Source organism: Cetorhinus maximus, chromosome 10 (assembly GCF_964194155.1).
Source record: "Cetorhinus maximus chromosome 10, sCetMax3.hap1.1, whole genome shotgun sequence".
Lineage (NCBI taxonomy): Eukaryota > Metazoa > Chordata > Chondrichthyes > Lamniformes > Cetorhinidae > Cetorhinus > Cetorhinus maximus.
In genome coordinates this window covers 131,417,228-131,439,848 of record NC_135888.1, presented here as the reverse complement: position 1 = coordinate 131,439,848, position 22,621 = coordinate 131,417,228, and the positions used below count along the sequence as shown (strand labels likewise).

General features: G+C 46.7%; 1 protein-coding gene across 1 annotated transcript in view; it reads left to right on the top strand.

The window, feature by feature from the left end:
- Positions 1-22,621, top strand: part of pdgfrb (platelet-derived growth factor receptor, beta polypeptide) — an 83,403-nt gene that overhangs the window by 28,458 nt on the left and 32,324 nt on the right. The window contains exons 2-11 of the mRNA XM_078551174.1: positions 791-851; positions 1,227-1,484; positions 3,660-3,929; positions 4,593-4,720; positions 6,243-6,402; positions 10,294-10,483; positions 12,799-12,914; positions 14,755-14,878; positions 16,442-16,653; positions 19,431-19,525. Of these exons, the coding sequence (XP_078407300.1) occupies positions 794-851; positions 1,227-1,484; positions 3,660-3,929; positions 4,593-4,720; positions 6,243-6,402; positions 10,294-10,483; positions 12,799-12,914; positions 14,755-14,878; positions 16,442-16,653; positions 19,431-19,525 (1,611 nt within the window). The 5' untranslated portion in view covers positions 791-793. The remainder of the gene's footprint in view (positions 1-790; positions 852-1,226; positions 1,485-3,659; positions 3,930-4,592; positions 4,721-6,242; positions 6,403-10,293; positions 10,484-12,798; positions 12,915-14,754; positions 14,879-16,441; positions 16,654-19,430; positions 19,526-22,621) is intronic.

Sequence of the window (22,621 nt, the reverse complement as noted above, 5' to 3'; positions counted from 1 at the left end):
CCCAGGGGCAGGGGGAAGAGAGGGAAAAGTGATGTTGGGGTTAAAATTGTGTTCGAAAATTCCAGCAGACCATTATTATTTCCCACAGTGCTCCTGCGAACCGATAGGGATGTTTAGCTACGACCCCAGCACCGAATATAACAACAACTTATATTTATATAGCTTTCTTAGCGTAGCGAAGCATCCCAAGGCACCTCACAGGAGCATTATAGATCAAAATAGGGCACCAAGCAGCAGGTCGGATGACCAAAAGCTTGGTCGGAGAGGTTTTAAGGAATGACTTGAAGGAGGAAAGAGAGGTGGAGAGGTGTAGGGAGGGAATTCCAGAGCTTGGGGCCTAGACACCTGAAGGCATTGCCAGCAATGGTGCAGCGATTATAGTTGGGGATCTGCAAGAGGCCAGAATTAGAGGAGCGCTGATATCTCAGAGTCATGGGGTTGGAGGAGATTACGGAGACGATGAGGGTCAAGGCCATGGACAAATTTGAAAACAAGGGTGAGAATTTTAAGGTCAAGCCATCCCTTGACCGGGAGCAAATATAGGTCGGCGAACCCAGGGGAATGGGACTTGCTGTCAGTTAAGACACAGACAGTAGAGTTTGATGTAGTAGTGTTACATTAAAGGTGGTACATAAATGCAAGTTGTTGTTGCATTACTGGGTGAATATTCCGCCACATTGTACTCTTATATCCTCCTTACTAAGGTCTGCTGTTCCTTGTGGTAACCGTAAAATTGAATTTGTACCCTTGACAATATGAGACTAACAATATTGTTTTTTGTGTTTTTCAGCTGATGGTCCTCCTGGTCTTTTTGAGGATGTCCACCATTCGATGGGATCTTTTTCTTGCAGGTACCTATCACAAAGGGGATGGTGTGCTCAGACCATAAAGCTAATTGGTTTCAGCCAGTCTGATGACCATCCATGTGTTGGAGTTGGGGAGGGGGTGGGTTTTGGGCAGTGACAGACTCGGGTCAAGGGACATTCATCATAACCAGGAGGGCTGCAGGTGACACAAGATTGGGCAGTATCACTCTCGGGTATTAAATTTAATCTGGTCACGCTCCTGTGAAGCACCTTTACTACATTAAGGGCGCCATATGAATGCAAGGTTTGCTGCTTGGTTAAAAAGCCAGTGACACTGAGCAGCTCCTCTATTCATAGTCAAAGACTCTTTCAGGCCTATGTAGTAACTGTTTGTGTGTAAAATCTGCGTGTTTATTTTAGGATTCCTGCTTACATGTTCTTTTGGTGAATGTTCTGAGAGTCACTTGGAATTGAAAGAGATCATTCTGCGACCTTCTTCCAACATCACTCTGAACTGCTCCGGGAATGGCCACATTGACTGGAGCTACGAAAAAGTCGCCAATGTTTATCCTGATGGCCGTTTTCTGCACATTTATAACGCAACCGCTTATCACAGCAGAGAGTACAACTGTTCCTGTAATAAAACTGAGGTCATGAGCTTCTACATCTTTGTGCCAGGTTAGTAATTGGTCCAGTTTGACTGGAATGATCCTCTTAATCTTCAGGAGTGAAATGGCAATGCCACTTTTCACACAAATGGTGGTGGTATTCACAGGAACAGAAGGAGGCCATTCAGCCCCTCAAGCCTGTCTGCCATTCCATTGAATCACGGTTGATCTGTACCTTAACTCCATTTATCTTCCTTGATTCCATACCTCTTTAGACCCCAACAAAAATCTACTAATCTTAGTTTTGAAATTTTCAATTGTACCCACCCCACAAACCCCGCACCTTGCCTCAAAAGCTTTTTTGCAGAGAGAGTTCCAGATTTCCACTACCCTCGGTGTGAGGAAGTGCTTCCTGACATCACCCTGAGCTGCCTTGCGCTAATCTGAATGTTGTGCCTCCTTCCTCTGGACTCCACCCAGCAGAGGAAATCAAAGCCTTAAATCGCCTTAACATACGAATTAGGAGCAGGAGTAGGCCACTCGGCCCCTCGAGCCTGCTCTGCCATCCGATAAGACCACGGCCGACCTGTTTGTGTTTCGAATTCCACATTCCCATCTACCCCTTATAACTTTAGATTCTTGTTGGGCAGGTATCGCTGCCTTAAAAATACTCAATAGATCACCCCTTAATCTCCTAAACTCAAAAGAATACATGCCTAGGCTATGCAACCTGTCCTCATAACTGAACACTTTTCTAGCCCTGGTATCAGTTGAATCCAGACTGCACTCTCTCCGAGGCTGATATAACCCTCCTGAGGTGCGATATCCAGAACAAAGCACAGTGACTCCAGGTGGTGTCTAACCCGAGCTTTATATATAATTGTAACGTAACTTGCCCTCTTTGTATTCCAGTTTTCTTGAGATAATGACCAACACTCCATTCCCCTCTTGACCTTTTTTGTACCTGTGCTCCAGCTTTTAGTAATTTGTGTACGGGGACACCGAAATCTCTCTGCTCCTCCACGTTTTCTAACATTTGGACTTTTAGGAAATACTGTGATTTGTCTTTCTTTGGTCCAAAGTTTCCCCACGTTGAGTTCTTTCTGCCATAGTTTTGCCCACTCCATCCATGTCCCTTTGCAATTTCCTGCTCCCACCTACACTATACACTGTGCCATCTCACTGGTTGTCCTCCGCATGAACCATGCAACACAGAAGGAGGCCATTCAGCCCATCATGCCTATGCCAGTTCTTTGAAAGAGCTGCCCAATTAGTCCAACAGCACCCCAATAAGCACCCGCCCCCCCCACTCTTTCCCTGTACCCTGCACATCCCAAAACCTATGAGTGATGGTTGGGCGGGGAGGGGGGGCAGGTGAATTGTGGTTTCGAAGGCTGAATGAAAGGTTCTGGAGAAATCTTATCAAGCTGAAACTTTAACCCTGTTTCTCTTTTCCACAGACGCGCCGAGTGTGTTTTCAGTATTTGCTGTTTTGATTTCAGATTTCCAGCATCTGCGGTATTTTGCTTTTGTTTTAGCTTCAGGTTATTGCTGGATCCAGGTATTGAGGGTCACAGAGCAAAGACTAGCAAATGGAGTAGAGGTTTCGATCGGCATTGAAATAGCATTTGGGGATGTAGAAATGAGTAATTTGAGGCAAGATGAGTGTAATGGGCTTGGGAGGAAAGGGTAAGGGACCTACAGTTCCCCAAATCATTTTCCTTACCTCATCCCCGATTCTGTTCTCGAATCATTGACACTGATTTCTCTAATTAGTCAACAACTGCATTATCATTGAATCATGTGACTACCAGGGTGACTGAACACAAGCTACCTTGTATTTCTTCATTGAGCAGTTCCAATGATCTCATTGATAGCAGCACAGGCTAGAAGGACTGAATGGCCTACTCCGCTTCCTAAGTTCCCATGGCCATCTACACTATCCCTCTGGAGAGGATCACTGGACAGGGATTAGGAACAGGGGCCCAGCCTGGTTGAATGTTCTGTGATCCGTATCTCAGGAAACCAATTCCGGCCCCTCCACTATTACTGCACTTAATGAATTGGGCATCAACTGTTTGAAGGGGATGGATGTCCATCTAAGGCAGGGTTAAAACTCTCTGAACCACTGAGTTCTGCAGAGCAGACAGGCCCACTAATCCGAGGACTCGTGTACAACCTTTTGAGACCGCACGATGCACCCTGAAAGGGAAGTAAAACGGCAGAAATTGTGTTTCTTTTACAGATCCCGACATATGGTTCCGGCCACAAAGGACGGATGATATGATCATCATCATGATGGAAAATTCAGTGGCTTTCACCATCCCATGCCTGGTAACCAATCCGGACCTCCAGGTCACGCTGCTACACCAGGAGACTAACACCGTCATAGACATACCATATGACAATAAGCAAGGCTTTTTCGGCAAGTTCAAGGATGGAACCTATGTGTGTAAGGCCACGTTAAAAGGAGTGGAGCGAGAGTCTGAGGAATACTTTGTGGAAACGCATGAAGGTGATCACTCCCTTGTTAAAGATTGCTTCTGTAATATTGCCCAGCTCCATCCCTGCCTCAGCCCACCTGCTCTGAAACCCTCATCCATGCTCTTGTAACCTCCAGATTGACTATTCCTGGCTGGCCTCCCATCTTCCACCCTCTGTAAACTTGAACTCATCCAAAACCCTGCTGCCTGTGTCCTTACTCGCACCAAGCCCCATTCACCCATCGCTCCTGCGTTTGCTGACCTACTCGGCTTCTGGTCCAGCAATGCCTTAAAATTCTCATCCTTTCCAAACCCCTCCATGGCCTCACCCCTCCCTATCTCTGCTCCTGTAACTCTCTGAGATCTCGGACCTCCAATTCTGGCCTCTTGCTCATCCCCAGTTTTAACCCCACCACCGTTTGTAGGCATGCCTTCACTTGCCTAAGCCCTTAGCTCAGGAATTTCCTCCCTAAACCTTTCCACCTCTCTCTTTTCCTTTTAAGACATTCCTTAAAGCCTACCTCATTGGCTGTCCTAATCCTTGTCACCTGTCCTAATATCTCCTTATGTGGCTCAGTGTCAAAGTTTGTCTGGAAAACACCCCTGTGAAGCACTTAAGGATGTTTTACTATGTTAAAGACTCTTTATAACTTGTTGTCTACGAACTAAAGACCATTATCATTTCCCCCTTGCAGCCAGTGGAGATCTTGATATTGAGCTTCATACTTTGAGAACCATGGTCAAACAGGGAGAGCCTATCAGTGTCACCTGTACAGCAAACACCAAATTGCTGGATTTCACATGGTACTATCCGAGGGAGACGGTGAGTTTGCAGGAGGTTTAACCGACTTTTGTATGGGAGCGGAAAACAGTATCAAAATAGTTGAAAAGTCTTCAGGGAAAATTGTTGTGTTTTTTGGTGCTGATAGCATGAGTTGGAGAGATAAAACATTTGCATCTTGGATGTCAGTAGGACAGCTACAGCACAGGGTTAGGTACAGAGTAAAGCTCCCTCTACACTGTCCCCATCGAACACTCCCAGGACAGGTACAGCATGGGGTTAGATGCAGAGTAAAGCTCCCTCTACACCATCCCCATCAAACACTCCCAGGACAGGTACAGCACGATGTTAGATAGAGAGTAAAGCTCCCTCTACACTGCCTCCATCAAACACTCCCAGCGCAGGTACAGCACAGGGTTAGATACAGAGTAAAGCTCCCTCTACACTGTCCCCATCAAACACTCCCAGGGCAGGTACAGTACAGGGTTAGATACAGAGTAAAGCTCCCTCTACACTGTCTCCATCAAACACTCCCAGAGCAGGTACAGCACAGGGTTCGATACAGAATAAATTTCTCTCTACACTGTCCTATCAAACACTAGAGCAGGTACAGCACAGGGTTAGATACAGAGTAAATTTCTCTCTACACTGTCCTATCAAACACTAGAGCAGGTACAGCACAGGTTAGTTAAAGAGTAAAGATCCATCTACACTGTTCCATCAAACAAACCAAAGCTCATATATCAGCCAGGGCACTGGGGAAAACTCACCTATTTAAAAAAGTGCTGATGGATCTTTAACATCCAGCCGAGAGGGCAGACTGGACCACAGTTTAATGTTTCACCTCAAAGCCCATGTCTCCAACAGTGCAGCATTCCCTCCGTACTGCCCCTCTCAGTGCAGCACTCCCTCAGTACTGCCCCTCCACAGTGTGGTGTTCCCTCAGAATTGCCCCTATGTCAGTGTGGCGCTCCCTCAGTATTGCCCCTCCGACAGTGCAGCGCTCCCTCAGAACTGCCCCTCTGTCAGTGTGGCACTTCCTCTGTACTGCCCCTCTGATTGCGCGGCGCTCCCTCAATACTGTCCCTCTTACAGCGCGGTGCTCTCTCAGTACTAACCCTGCAACACAACGCTTCCTCTGTACTACCCCTCTGACAGTGAGGCGCTCCTTTAGTACTGCCCCTCTAACAGTGAGGCATTCCCTCAGTACCGTCCCTCTGACCACACAGTGCTCCCTCAGTACTGCCGCTCTCACAGCGTGGAGCTCTCTCAGCACTAACCCTGCAACGCAACATGTCCTTTGTACTGCCCTTCTAACAGTGCAATGCTCCTTCTGTTCTGCCCCTGTGACAGTGCAGTGCTCCCTCGCTTCTGCCCCTCTGACAGTGCAGTGTTCCTTGGCTCTGCCCCTCTGACAGTGCAGCACTCCCTCAGTCCTGCACTGGAACCACACAATATGGTTTTAACAAGAAACACTCCCATTGGACTTCCGCTAACTGTGCATTTTGTTTCCTATTAGAAGTTCTCAGTAACAGAACTGAACACACATTCCCTTTTTGTTCAGGATGCTCATATAACTGTGTCAGACGGGGAGTATGAGGTGAACTCAACCCTATACTTGGAAGGGGCCACACTGGAAGATTCTGGATGGTACAACTGCAGCGTCACAGGATACTATTCCGAGAATCAGTTCGAAGAGAAATCTCTGCAAATTACCGTTCTCAGTAAGTAACTTTTTACCAATGAAAGTGGGCAATTTCACTATTGCCCCTTCAAGCGCGCAGATTTGGAGATGGTGGTCAGCCTGGTTGGTAACCATTGTAACTCTGGTAGCAGATTTGAGTCGCAGTGACGCTTGTTGTGTTCAGCTGGGCTCAATGGGCAGCTCTCTCGCCTCTGACTTAGAAGCTTGTGAGTTCAAGTCCTGCTCTAGAGAGAGACTAGAGCACAAAATCCAGACTGTTATTCCCAGTGTGGTACTGTGGGAAGTGCTGCACGGTGAGAGGTGCCATTGTCCGGAGGAGAAGTTAAACTGAGTCATTGTCTGCTCACTCAGGTGGGTGTTAAAGATCACATGGCGCTACTTTACAGAGAAGGGGAGTTCTCCCAAAGCCCTGGGACCAATATTTATCCTTCAACCAGCATCACTAAAACAAATCATCTGATAATTATCTCATTGCTGGATGGGGAGCTTGCTATGTGTAAATTGGGTGCAATGTTTCCTACATTTCAGGAGTAATTTATTGGCTGTAGAATGCTTTGGGATGTCGTGGGGCTGTGAAAGGTGCTATAGAAATGTAAGTGTGCCTTTTCCTTTTTGCTTAATTTTTCTTTCTCCTTTTCTTTGTCTGTCTCTCTGTTTCTCTTGCCTTTCTTCCTCTCTCTTTTAGAGGAACAGTCCTGCACAATGTTTAATGGGTGCATTGGTGCTAACCTGATTTGCCCATTGTGCGCAATGTACTAGTAAGTCCATCTGACTGAACCAAAACATTGCAGTACAGATTGACTTGGTCTTATATTAAGCATATCAGCTGATTGGAGCAGTCCGAAACCTTCATCAGCTCTCCTGATAACCAGTTTGTGTAGGAAGAAACCAAAGCTAATTTTTACTTGGTAAAGATTTATTCACAGAGTAAATCACTACAGGTATATACCTCCTATCTTGACTCACACACCATGTGTCAGTAAGTATCTCTTTATATGTGATCAAATAACTATTACAGACAGGAGGGGATTTAAATTAAACAGCCCTGCATTCTCCCCTCACCACCCATCTGCAAACAGAAAGGTGTTTTTGATTTTTGATTTCCTCGCTTTATATGTAGGGGTGTATTTTCCCAACCCCTCAGTTTTGGTGTGATCCAATTCTCTATTAATAACCCCACAGCAAACTTGAGAGAAGATGAACTAAATTTCAACAGACAAAGCTCTGGTTCTACTGCTGTTTGGCTAATGAAAGATGGCAGACTGCTTTTGCAGCTCAACAAGGCAGGATAACAGTTCCTTTCAACCGGAGGAGTGGGGGTGGGTGTCATGTGATATTACTTCCACTTCTCGACTTTGGCTTGGACAAAGGATGTATATTCCTTTGCCTAGATCCTTGAGATGGTTAATGTTTCAACCTTTAATAATGTCAAAGAAGATTTCAATGTCCTATGGAACAAGTGGTCTCCATTGGCTGTATCTGTCCTTAGAAATGTAAATGGCCTTTGTACAATTCCTTTGGAATTTGGCCTCTGCAAGCACAGGGTTGTTAGCGCCTCTTCAGGAATAATGAGATTATAGCTGTTCTTAATGCCACTAGTTCCTAGTGTTTGAGTCATAGTCAGCAATGGCTTCAGCCATTGTAAAGCCAAACAATGCCCCCACCGGTATATACTTAACTTCAATTTATACAATTAACTCTATGGGATCCTGCACCTACTTGTTGTAACACTGGGATTTGTTACTTCCACCAAATGGGTAATTTTATTTATTCGTTCATGGGATGCGAGCATCATTGGCCAGACCAGCCTTTATTGCCCATCCCTAATTGCCCTTGAGCAGGTGGTGGTGAGCTGCCTTCTTGAACCGCTGCAGTCTATGTGGTGTAGGTACACCCACAGTGCTGTTAGGGAGGGAGTTCCAGGATTTTGACCCAGCGACAGTGAAGGAACGGCCGATATATTTCCAAGTCAGGATGGTGAGTGGCTTGGAGGGGAACTTGCAGGTGGTGGTGTTCCCATGTGTCTGCTGCCCTTGCCCTTTTAGGTGGTAGAGGTTGCAGATTTGGAAGGTGCTGTCAAAGGAGCCTTGGTGAGTTGCTGTAGTACATCTTGTAGATGGTACACACTGCTGCCTCTGTGCTGAAGGGGGTGAATGTTGAGGGTGGTGGATGGGGTGCCAATCAAGCGGGCTGCTTTGTCCTGGATGGTATCAAGCTTCTTGAGTGTTGGAGATGCACTGATCCCAGCAAGTGGGGAGTATTCCATCACACACCTGACTTGTGCCTTGTAGATGGTGGACAGGCTTTGGGAGTCAGGAGGTGATTTACTCTCCACAGAATTCCCTACCTCTGACCTGCCCTTGTAGTCACAGTATTTATATGGCTAGCCCAGTTCAGTTTCTGGTCAATGGTAACCCCTCAGGATGTTGACAGTGGGAGGTTCAGCGATTGCAATGCCATTGAACGTCAAGGGGTGATGGTTAGATTCTCTCATGTTGGAGGTAGTCATTGCTTGGCACTTGTGTGGCAAGAATGTTACTTGCCACTTATCAGTCCAAACTGGATATTGTCCGGGTCTTGCTGCATTTGGACATGGACTACTTCAGTATCTGAGGGGTTGCGAATGGTGCTGAACATTGTGCAATCATCAGCGAACATCCCCACTTCTGACCATATGATAGAGGGATGATCACTGATGAAGCAGCTGAAGATGTTTGGGCCTAGGACACTACCCTGAGGAACTCCTGCAGTGATGTCCTGGAACTGAGATGACTGACCTCCAACAACAACAACAATCATCTTCCTTTGTGCTAGGTATGACTCCAAACAACGGAGAGTTTTCTCCCTGATTCCCACTGACTCCAGTTTTGCCCGGGCTCCTTGATGTCACACTCGGCCAAATGCTGCCTTGATGTCAAGGGCAGTCACTCTCACCTCACCTCTTAAGTTCAGATCTTTTGCCCATGTTTGGACCGAGCCTGTAACAAGGTGTCCAATTAAAGTTTGTGTAAGTATCCAAATCCAAATCTGTCATGCACACGTGTTTCATTCAGGTGCTGACAAAAGGGTTCGGAATTCATCGGAACATACCTTAATGGTTGGGGGCTTTAGGAGGGCTAAGCAAGTTGTGGTTTAAGTAACCAGGGAAGCACAGCAAATGGCTCAGGTCAAGAGACCACACACATTTTTTTCTGTAGGAATTGGAAGATAGGATGAGAAAACAGTTTAATCCAGTTTAGATCATTCGAGATGGGATAGGCTTCCGGAGCCAAGTGACCTTTGTCTCATCCTAAAATGACCTCCTTTACATGTTCCTAATTTGCGACTCTTTATGCTGGACGCCAATGAACTGTGACCCCGCACCTCCCACACCGCTCCCCACTGCTGAACCAGATCAGTGATGTGTTTGGGTGAAAGCCACAGTTGCTCCAGTGATGTGGAGAGATTGGAGAAGCTGGGACTGTTCTCCTCAGAGCAGAAAAGGTTAAGATTAAATTTAATACAGATGTTCGAAATCATTCAGAGCTTTGATAGAACAGATAGGGAGAAACTGTTTCCAGACAGGAGGATTGGTAAACAGGGAGCACAACGTTAAGATAATTGGCAAAAGAACTAGAGGGAAGAGGTAGGGGAAATGTTTTTTTTTCACTCAACAACTTGTTGTGATCTGGAATGTGCTGCCTGAAAGGGTGGTGGAGGTAGGTTCAGTCATAACTTTCAAAAGAGAATTGGATAAATACTTGAAAAGAGAAATTTTGCAGGGCTACAGGAGGCAAAGGGTTGTGGTGGGAGGGGGGAGGGGGCGGGGGTGTTGTTGGGCTAATTGGATAGCTCTTTCAAAGAGCTGGCTCAGGCACAATGGGCTGAATGGCCTCTTTCTGTGATGTAACACTCTGTAATGCCTTTGCAGCGAGTGGATTTGTTCAGCTCAACACAGATCTGAGTGACACCGAATATGCGGAACTGTCAGAGGTGAAAATGTTTGTGGTTAATATAACGGCATACCCAGCCCCCACTGTCAAGTGGCTGAAGGACAATATACCATTCAATGAAAGGTCCAATCAAGTGACATTTACGAACAAAACCCTGGGAGAAAACAGGTAAATGTTTGTATTATTTCCATCCAGATAATACAATTCTCGTGGCCATAAATATAAGATAATCACTAATGAAGGCAATAGTGAATCAGATGAAGTTCAATGCAGAGAAGGGTGAGGTGATTTGTTTTGGCAGGAAAGATATGGTGAGACAGTATAAAATAAAGGGAGAGACTCTAAAGGAGGTGCAGGAACAGAAGGACCTCGGTGTATACATACATAGGTCATTGAAGATGGCAGGGCATGTTGAGAGAGCAGTTAATAAAGCATACAGTATTTTAGGCTTTATTAATAGGGACATTGAGTACAAGCATAAGGAGGACAGAAATGCTCGAAACGTTGGCCGAAGGGCCATGAGGGCTCGAAACGTTGACTGATTTCTTCTCCGCCGATGCTGCCAGACTTGCTGAGTTTTTCCAGGTAATTCTGTTTTTATTTTGTACAAGCATAAGGAGGTCATGTTGAACTTGTTTAAGACACTAGTTAGGCCTCATCTGGAGTACCGCATCCGTTTCTGGGTGCCTTACTTGAGGAAGGATGTGAAGACATTGGAGAGAGTACAGAGGAGATTCACAAGAATGATTCCAGTGATAAAGCTATGAGGATAGGTTGGAGAGGTTGGGAATGTTTTCCTTGGAGAAAAGAAGGCTGAGAGGAGACTTGACAGAGGTATTCAAGATCCTGAGGGGTTTGGACAGGGTAAATAGTGAGAAACTGTTCCCACTCAAGAGAACATCAAGAACTAGCGGGCACAGGTTCAAAATAATTGGTAAAATTGGCATGTGAAGTGAGGAAAAATGTTTTCCACCCAGAGGGTGGTTAGAGTCTGGAACAAATTTCCTGAGAGGGTGGTGCAGGCATGTTCAATCGAGGTATTCAAAAGGAAATTGGACTGGTACCGGAAAAGAGAGAATGTGCAAGGCTACCTGGATAAGTGAGGGGAGTGAGGCTAGGTGGACCGCTCTTTCAGAGAGCCAGTGCAGATTCGATGGGCTGAATGGCCTCCTTCTGTGCTGTAAAGATTCTGTGATTCTGTGAATTCAGGAGCAAATTTTATTACCCAGAGAGTGATGAGAATTCTGAACTCACTACCACAGAGAATAATTTGAAGTAAATAGTATACTGTAAATACACCTAAGAGGAAGCTGGATAAACACATGAGGGAGAGAGGAATAGAAGCATTGCAGGGCTATGGGAAAGAGTGGGGGAGTGAAAAACTCTTTTGATGAACAGCCATGGACACTATGGGCCAAATGGCCTCCTACTGAGTTGTAAGATTCCATGAAATTCAAAACTCTTCTCCCGAAGACTGTGGTTGCTGGGGTCAATTGGAGCTTTTAAGACTGAGTTCAATAGATTTTTAGTAAGGTATTGCATTTCATAAGTAATGCATGGGTGGGGGTGGGGTGGTAAGTTCCTACCTCACGTAATTTAATTTATACCTACCCAATTTCCATTGAAGTCAATACCGAGCGATAGTGGGCTGGAGAGTGAGGGTGAGCGGGGTGTAAATGGAGAGTGACAGTGGTGTGGGGGGTGTAAATGGAGAGTGAGGGTGGGTGGGGGGTAAATGGAGAATGACAGTGGTGTGGGGGGTGTAAATGGAGAGTGAGGGTGGGTGGGGGGTAAATGGAGAGTGAGGGTGGGTGGGGAGTAAATGGAGAGTGAGGGTGGGTGGGGGGTAAATGGAGAGTGACAGTAGGGGGGGGTGTAAATGGAGAATGAGGGTGAGCGGGGTGTAAATGGAGAGTGAGGGTGGGTGGGGGGTAAATGGAGAGTGAGGGTGGGTGGGGAGTAAATGGAGAGTGAGGGTGGGTGGGGGGTAAATGGAGAGTGACAGTAGGGGGGGGGTGTAAATGGAGAATGAGGGTGAGCGGGGTGTAAATGGAGAGTGAGAGTGGGCGGGGGGTAAATGGAGAGTGACAGTGGGTGGGGGGTAAATGGAGAGTGACAGTGGGGGGGGGGTGTAAATGGAGAGTGAGGGTGAGCGGGGTGTAAACGGAGAGTGAGAGTGGGTGGGTGTATATGGCGGGTAACAGTGGGTGAGGTGTAATTGGAGAGTGATACTGGGAGGGGTATAAATGGAGAATAAGAATGCGCAGGGTGTAAATGGAGGGTGAGAGTGGGTTTCCTCTCTGGGGAGTAATGGTAAAATGTCTCCCATTGTACAGAGACTCTGGACATGTTTCTGAGAAATTCAGTAAGGCAATTTTGGAAACCAAATATTTCTTTCAACCTGAATTACAGTTTCCTCTCCCTCTTGGGATGGGTCCTCCTCACACTGGCATCATTCTCTTACCCCTCTCCTCTATCACCAGGTATCAGTGCATACTCAATCTCATCCGTGTGAAGGAAGAAGATTTCGGAAATTACAGCGTTCAGGTCTGGAATGTTGACAGCAAACAGGAGTTTACCTTCACTTTAAGAGTGAATGGTAAGAATTTTACACTGTTTCATTGTGAAAGAATTCATTGCTGAACAAAATCTCTAGCTGATGGGGTGTAGTACCTCTCTATAGATAGACATAAAAGGACCCATAGCATTAATTTGAAGAAGAAAAGAGTGAGTTCTCCATTATGTCCTGGCCAATGTTTATCCCTCATTTTCCGTTTAATCCCACTCCCTTACTCTTTCCCTAAAGCCTTGTAAATTCTTCCTCTTCAGGTATTTATCCCATTTATTTAAAGTAGCACCCAAACAGGGAATAGATCCTTTATCACGTTGCTCCTTGTGGGATCTTGCAAGAGCCCAGGCATCTATTAAAGTACTGAACACCTGAGCCCCAGAGCAAACATTGCTTGATTGGCAGCTCTGGCGCTCTGATCTCTGCTGTCAATTTCACCGTGTTTATTTACAAAAGATTAAGAGGTTTCAAGTGCCGGCAGATTCAGCAACTGAAACTTTTAATGGTCTGGATGATTGACACTTTTATTGCCCTGTATTAAGAAGGAGTTTTTTTTAGAAAGTGGAAAATAATCAATGAACGTTCTTTTTGAAGCTCTTTAACACATCCTAGTGTTACTATAGGGTTAATTGCTTCAATACAGTTTCTAGTGGATGAACGGGCATGGAAGTGCCATAGATTGGCATGAGGGACCATAAGGAGTGGGTGGGGTCATACCTTGTCATGGAAGCGTGAGGGACCATAGGGGGTGGGTGAGGGCATGAGGTGGCATGCGTGGGCCATGGGGAGTGTGGGTGTTGAGGGGGTGTGAGGGGTCAGGGCTGGAGGACCTTTGTCTTTTTATTTCAACCGGGACAAAGTCCAAGAGTACCAAGGTGGTCCTTTTAAATGACCCACCTCAGCGCCCAGCAGGCACTTTATCCCGAGGGGTGGGGGATGGTTCCCGAGCTGGGAATTTCCCCGATTCCCTCCACCTGCCATTGTGTCCTACACTGGGCACCACACTTAGAAGGATATGAAGGTTTAGAGAGCGTGCAAAAAAGATCTATGAGAATGGTTCCAGGGATGAGTGACTTAAGTCTCGTGAACAGATTGGCAAAGCTGGGATTGGAGAAGAAAGGTTGAGAGACGATTTGATAGAGAGGTGTTCAAAGTGATGAGGGCCCAGATAGAGTCGATAAAGAGAAACTGTTCCTTCTGGTGGAAGGGCTGAGAACCAGATTTTAAGGTGAAAAGTAAATGAGCCAAAGGTGACATGCGGAAACTTATTTTTATGCAGTAAGTGGTTAGGATCTGGAATGCACTGCCTGAGACTGTGTTGGAGGCAGGTTCAATCGTGGCTTTCAAAAGGGAATTGGATCATTATCTGAATGGAAAGAATGTGCAGGGCTACAGGGAAAGGGCCAGGGAGTGGGACTAGCTGAAATGCTCTTGCAGAGAACCAGCAAGGACTTGACAGGCTGAATGGCCTCCTTCTGTGTTGTAAATGTTCTATGATTCTATTTACAATTCTAACTCATTCATTCTTAGGATCTCCAAACTTTGGAACTTCACCCCTCCCTCAGTCTCCCCTGCAAACTGGAACACTTCCCCTCCTTCAATCTGTCCTCTTCCCCTCTCTCAGTCCTCCCATTAATTCTACAATCAAAGGCTTTATAAAATACAAGACTTCATCAACTAAACAAAATCTGTTGACTTAACTCATCTTCACTGCTACTCTTGTCTGCACTTTGGGCTTCAACCAGGACCTCAGTTTCTGAGTACAGAGAATATAAAGTGAGGAAAAAAGCACAGAGTAACACTTAGTGGGAGTCGATGGGTTTCGATAGCCATGGTTTATTATAACTATTGTCTTTTCTTGAACATATAGTGCCAGCTAGGATCCTGGACCTCAATGATTTTCTTCAACCTAGCGGTATCCAGACTGTGACCTGTGTTACGGAGGGATCGCCTTTGCCAGAAGTTACCTGGTACACATGCCATGACCTGAAAAGGTAATCAAATGCAGAAATTCCTAAGATATCTGTTCTCGGTCTACCTACCTAGAAAGACAAGGGCAAGAGATGTATTGGGAACAACCAAGTTCCCCTCTAAGTAAAGCACCATCCTGACTTGGACATACATCAACAGTCATTTCATCGTCGTTGGATCAAAATCCCAGAACTCCTGCCCTAACAGCACATGTGGCAGTCCCTTCACCACATAAACTTGAGCCAAACAAGTAAGAGGCTCATCACCACCATCTCAGGTGGCAACTAGGGATGGGCAATAATTGTTGATCTTGCCAGCGATGTCCACATCCCAAGAATGAATTTAAATACCCGCTGTCCTACGTGCCCTTGTGGGCTGTCGGGCATTGCAAGATTTTGGGTTTAGGCAGGGTAGGTAGCTGGGTACTGTTAAGGGGTTACAAATCCTAGTGGCATGACCCTGTTCAGGCCACGCAAGTTCAATCATCTCGTGATTGAAGTGGGACTAGAAGGGAGAGAACTTTGACTTTTTCCTGTCCATGGGCTTCCCTCCTTTATGTTTCTGGTGGAATTTGTTGATCAATAAAAATATTTCCTAGCTTTATTCATCAGATCCACCAGGGCTAAAAGGGTTAAATTCAGAGGACAGGTTGCATTGACTAAGCTTGTACTCCCTGGAGTTTAGAAGATTAAGATGGAGATCTATTTGAGGCATTTCAATGATGAATGGAGTTGATAGGGTAGAAAATGAGGAACTATTTTCTCTGGTGGGTGGCGGAGGGATTGGGTAGATCGCAGGAGAAAGAGGCATAACCTAAAACTTAAAGCTAGGCCGTTCAGGGATCATTTCTTCACACGTAGGGTAATGGAAATTCAAACGTACAAGATTCTGAAGGGACTTGATAGGGTACATGCTGAGAGAGAGTTTCCGCTGGTCAGGGAATCTAAAACAGGATAAGGGGCTGAACGTTTAGGATTGAGATGAGGAGAAATTACTTCATTCAAAGGGTTGTGAATCTTTGGAATTCTCTACCCTAGAGGGTTGTGGATGCTCCATCGTTGAATACAGTGAAGGCTGGGATAGACAGATCTTTGATCTCTCAGGGAATTGAGGGATATGGGGAAAAGGCAGGGAAGTGGAGCTGAAGCCCAAGGTCAGCCGTGATTGTATTGAACGGCAGAACAGGCTCGTTGGGCCATGTAGTCTACTCCTGCTCACATCTCTTGTGTTCTTATGACATCTGGAACTCTCTCCCCCAAAAAACCGTTGAGGCTGAGGGTCAATTGAAAATGTTAAAATTGAGATCGTTAGGTTTTTGTTAGGGTAAGTGTATTAAGGGCGATGGAACCAAGGTGGGTGGATGGGGTTAAGATACAGATCAGCCATGGTCTAATTGAATAATAGGGCAAACTCAAGGGACTGAATGGCCTCCTTCTGGGCCTGTGCACTTGTGTTGGAGGGTGTGCTGGATAATTGCAATTCCCGCGTCGATTTTCCACTCACATCTGCCATGCAGAGCTGCCCCCGGGTGGCAGATGTCCAATGTCAGTCGCCACCTTCTCACGAAATCTGATGAATTATTCTAGGTGCAACAATAAGATGGGGAAGTGGACCCCGCTGAAAACCAACTCGAGCAGGATCCGGCTGGAGAAACGGGTCTCCGAGCTGCCAGAAAACCGCGTCTTCCATGTGGAGAGCGTCCTCATCCAGGAGGGCGCCAGTGAAACGGCTGCGGTGCGCTGCTCCTCCGCCAACGGCTTTGGAACCGTGAGCCGGGAGATCAAGCTCATTTCCCACGGTGAGGCAGGGCGAGGGGAGACAGCACAGGCCGGGGAGGAGAGGGGCAGAAACAGTAGAGGCAGGCGGCTGGAGCAGAAAGGCGATGGGTCAGACCCCTTCGCCAGAAAGCTGAAATACAAAGATGCGGAAGTTATATTACAGCAAAAAGATACCCCCATCTCGAGTAACTGCATTCCCTTCTGGTCATCGCACTTCAGGAAAGATGTATTAGCCTTCAAGGGGTGCAGCGCGGTTTTTACCAGAGCTGAAAGGGTTGACATATGAGAACAGGTTGCGTGGTGATTCGGTGGAACCATAGGATGTGTAGTTTCTCATCTTCCCCATGTGCAAGTGTCCAGCCTCCATCTGGCAACTGATGTCAGCAGCCCTATTGACATCGGGGGGGGGGGGGGGGGGAGGGGTCATTGTGTTGGGGGGGACGGGAATCGCAGGCACACACCCACGTCCGAAAACTCTGTGTTGTAACGCTCCTGAGAATGGACGTCCAGGCAAGTCATTGGTTGGGACTGTGGCCTCGGACTTAACACAGAGTGACAGTGTTACATTGGTTCCATTGTCAAGTGCCACCACACATTTGGTGCGTGTTGTAATCCCAGCACAGTGAAGCTGAGTAGAAATAACGCTACGCTGCACAATGGACCTTCACTATTCGAACTAACGCTGGACTCCCTCATCCGATCAGTCTTTCCACTTTAAGGCCTCAACTATTGTTTTCTTTTGTGTGTGATTGTTGTGGGGTCGATCGGTGCACACCCATTCCAGATCAGACACACTAGTGTTTTGATACAGAACTGCAATGGATGAGGTTCCTCACCAGGAAAGCAAAGTCAGAGAATTCCCTGAACAGTTTGGCCTTTCAGTGGCTCGGTGGTTAGTGTAGTCGGGTGTTTGGGCAGAGCAAGGGCTAATGTGGGACTGGAGAGCAGTACCGCTCACAGTATGATGTGGAGAGTCATGTGATGGTAGACTCTGTGAAAAATTTTCCCCCCCAATCGGTGGGGGGGGGGGAAGTGCGGGAGTGGATGCGAGCAGACGCACCTCCAATTGGCGCCCCGCATCGGGGGTGTGCCGCCATTTTAAGTGAGCGGGCTTTAATTGGCCCACCCAGTGTGACATCCACTAGGCAGCGCTGTGCGCTCCCTGTGCGGGCAGGGGAGGGTTCCCTCAGCCGGGTGTGTGCTCTTTTGCGCATGCGTGTGAAAGAGCGCACAGATCTCCCTGAGGCTAAGTGCTGCCTCAGGGAGATCGGTTTGGACTTCAAATTTTGAATAAAAACCATCCTAACATTTCCCTTCCATGTCCCCTCATGTGACAATGTCGCATGAGTTGGGACATGACCATAACTTTTATTAAAACTCAATGTGCAGATTTTAAATCGCTCATGAAACCTCACGCCGCCCGTGGATGGGGTTTCATGGTTTTTCTGATGCCCGCCAGGGCTCCCGGCCTGTCCGCCAACCTTAAGGTTGGACGGGCAGGTCCACTGATTATCTAAATTGTTTTTTTAATGGCCTCAATAGGCCGTTGACAAGCCGGTGGGCACACAGCTGACCCGGCTGCGCACCCGCCGACCTGAAAATGGAAATGACACTGGCGACGTCAGGAGTTCTACCCGACGTCACCCCGCATCAGTTTACGCGTCGACAAGCGGGCCCCACCCCCCGCTCGCCTAACGGAAGACCCCGCCCTCTGTGTTATAGAGACCGCGAGGATCGAGCATGGAGACAGCATGTGTGTAGGACTGGACCTTGAAGATGTATATTGTGTTGAATGGCAGAGCAGGCTCATCGGGCCATGTGGTCTACTCCTGCTCATATCTCTTGTGTTCTTATGACATCTGGAACTCTCTCCCCCAAAAAACTGTTGAGGCTGAGGGTCAAGTGAAAATTTCAAAATTGAGATTGGTAGATTTTTGTTAGGGTAAGGGTATTAAGGGTGATGGAACCAAGGTGGGTGGATAGGGTTAAAATACAGATCAGCCATGATCTAATTGAATAATAGGACAGACTCAAGGGACTGAATGGCCTCCTTCTGGTCCTGTGCACTTGTGTTCAAACTTCTGCTACCTTGTGTTGGAGGGTGTGCTGAATGATTGCGATTCCTGCTTCAATATTCCCTATTCCTCTGCAGAGCTGCCCCCAGATAGCTATGGGCTACCAATAAAAGTTTATGTTCAACCAGACAAACTTCCAGACCTATTAGTGCGACATCAAACAATCGTACAACAGTTAGCACTCTTGCCCTCTAAACCAGGCAGTTTGGGGTTCACATCCTGCTCTAGAAACCTGTCTACCTATTACAGGCTGACACTCCAGTGCAGTACTGAGGGGGTGCTGCATTCTCTTTCGAGTGAGTTAAACAAAGGCATTTCCTTGCCCTCTTAGATGGATGTAAAAGATCCCCTGGCCACTATTTGAAGAAGAGTAAAGGAGTTCTCCCTAAGTGATCTGGGGCCAATATTTATCCCATACCAACATCACACAGGTTCTTAGTATCACTTTGCTAATTGTGGGTTGTTGCCTTGCGCAAATCGGACGCTGCATTTCCAACATTACAACAATGACCAAAAGTACTTCATTGGCTGTAAAATGTTTCAGGACACCCAGAGTTTGCGAGCGGCGCTTAGAGGAATGCAATCTGTTTCTGTCTATTACAAACCCCAATCTTCCTCTCAGTGCCGCATTGTGCGGAACCACTGTTGGTTATTTACAATATTTAACAACATTTCTTCACGAGTGAAACCATTCACCTTTTCTGATTTTCCTCCTACTTCAGGTACCCGCTCTCAGTTGGTCACCGTGGCCACCATCCTGGTTTTGTTGGTCATCATAATCATCTCGTTAGTGGTTCTGGTTGTAGTTTGGCGGAAGGTGAGATATTAATGTCAGGACCTAACGATTGTGAGCAATCTTACTGAGGCCTGACGGTAGCAGAGTTTCAGCACACTGAACAAAGCCTTCTGTTGCCCCGACCTTCACTCCCTCTTTCCACCTTCCCTCGCTCTTTCTCTCATTCCAGCTCTGCCTTCCTGCCTTTTTTTTTATCTTTCTCTCTGTCTCTGTATGTCTTTCTCTCCAGTTTATTAATCAACTGTGCTCAATGCTGCCACTGTCTATCTTACATGGTCCACAAGAGGTTTGATTGGTCTAATAGCCCTTTCCCTGATGCATATTGTAGCATAGTGTGGTACTATCACTCACTGGGCCAGCATGGCACCCTACCCAGCCCACCTCCGCACCCACTCAGCCCACATCCACATCCGCCCCTACTATTATCATTCACTGTGCCAGCACATCACCTCCGACTGGTATTATCGCTCACTGCTCCATGACAGCGCCTCCTGTGCATACAAACATACAAATTAGGGTGCAGGAGTAGGCCATTCGGCCCCTCAAACCTGCTCCACCATTTGATAAGATCATGGCTTATCTGATTGTGGCCTCTACTTTCCTCTCCACCACCTATACCCTTGTCAGTCAAGAATCTATCTAACCCAACCTTAACAATATTCAATAACCCTGCCACCACTGCTCTTTGGGGAAGAGAATTCCACAGGCTAACGACCCTCTGAGAGAAAAAAATTTATCCTCATCTCTGCCTTAAATGGGAGATTCCTTAATTTTAAACTGTGTCCCCTAGTTCTGGTCTCTTCCACATCCTTTCTTAACTAAGGAGACCAAAACTGTGCAGAGTACCCAGATGTGGTCTCCCTGTACATCTGTACTTTTATATTCCATTCCCCTTGCAATAAGCAACAACAGCCTTTTTGCATCCCTAATCACGTGCTGTACCTAGAAACTAACTTTTTGTGATTCATGTACCAGGACACCCAGATCCCTCTGTACCTCAGAGTTCTGCAATCTCTCTCCACTTAGATAATATGCTTGCTTTTCTAATCTTCCTGCCAAAGTGGACAAGTTCACACTTTCCCACGTTATACTCCATATACCAATTTTTTTCCCATTCCCGTAACCTATCGATATCCCTTTGCCGACTCCTTATATCCTCTTCACAACTCACTCTCCTACCTATCTTTGTGTCATCAGCAAATTTAGCCACCATACATTCAGCCCTTTCATCCAAGTCATTGATATAGATTAAAAATAGTTGAGGCCCCGCCACTGATCCCTGTGGCACTCCACTGGTTACGGCTTACTCAATCGAAAATGACCCATTTACCCCTGCTGGTATGGTCGTTCAGTGCACCAGCACAGCGCCTACCACTGGTATTACCTCTCACTGCACCAGGACAGCATCTCCCCCCTCCACCGCTGCGAGCATTTGCAGTAACTGCATCAGCAGATTTCTTACCAGTGAAGTTATTACCTCAATGGTAATATTTACAAGAGCTAGAACCCATTTTAAAGCCAGTGTTTAGATGATATCTCACTGCAAGTGTAATACTAAATGACAGGAGGTACTTTAATTGTTTAACCTGACACCAACACCAGTGATAGTCAGCTGATCACCACAAAATGCTGTAGAAAAATTAGTTATTGCAGGAGCAGGAGGTTTCAATTTTGGCTGAGAGCTACTTTAGTTCTTGTTAACAGAAAACACATTTTCTCCCTCTCCCACTTAAAGGCATTGAGTCTCACTGGGCTCCAGTTCCCACAGACACTTACTCACTCTAGCTACACATTCCATAGGCACTGACTCTCACTGGGGTATGAGTTCCACAGACACTGACTCCCACTAGGGTACGGGTTCCACACACACTGACTCTCACTGGGGTACGGGTTCCACACACACTGACTCTCACTGGGGTACGGGTTCCACACACACTGACTCTCACTAGGGTACGTGTTCCCCACACACACTGACTCTCACTAGGGTACGTGTTCCCCACACACACTGACTCTCACTAGGGTACGGGTTCCACACACAGTGACTCACTCTAGCTACACATTCCACAGGCACTGACTCTCGCTGGGGTATGGATTCCACACACACTGACTCTCACTGGGGTACAGGTTCCACACACACTGACTCTCACTGAGGTATGGGTTCCAAACACACTGACTCTCACTGGGGTACGGGTTCCACACACACTGACTCTCACCGGGGTACAGATTCCACACATACTGACTCTCACTGGGGTATGGATTCTACACACACTGACTCTCACTGTGGTATGGATTCTACACACACTGACTCTCACTGGGGTATGGGTTCCACACACACTGACTCTCACTGGGGTATGGATTCTACACACACTGACTCCCACTGGGGTATGGGTTCTACACACACTGACTCTCACTGGGGTATGGGTTCCACACACACTGACTGTCACTGGGGTATGGATTCTACACACACTGACTCCCACTGGGGTATGGGTTCTACACACACTGACTCCCACTGGGGTATGGGTTCTACACACACTGACTCTCACTGGGGTGCAGGTTCCACAGACACTGATTCTCACTGGAGCCTGATCTTATTGAATGGCAGAGCAGGCTCAAGGGGCTGAATGGCCTACTCCTGCTCCTAATTTGTATGTTTGTATGAATATGAAGTGATGGAGGTTATAGTGCAGACCCCTGGTTAGATCCCATCTGGAATATTGTACAGACACTGTACGTCAGGAAAGATATATCGTCCTTTGAGGGGAAGCAGCGTAGGTGCACAAGAATGATTCTTGAGATAAAAAGAGTTAAATTATGACGATGGGTTGTGCAGACCAGGCTTGAGTATAGAAGATTACGGTGTGGTCTAATTTAGGTGCTTAAGATGATTAAAGGATCTGAGAAACCATTTCCTTTGGTGGGGAGGGTCAGAACAAGGGGTCAAAAAAGATTTAAATTAAGCCAGTCAGGGTAATGCAAATTTAGAAGTCCTCCCCACCCAAAAAGCTGTTGACACTGGGGGTGGGTTGACATTTTCCAAACAGAAATTGATATATTTTTGTTTAGTAAGGGTATAAAGGGCTATGGTGCAAAGGCACATAAATGGAATTGGGTTAGAGA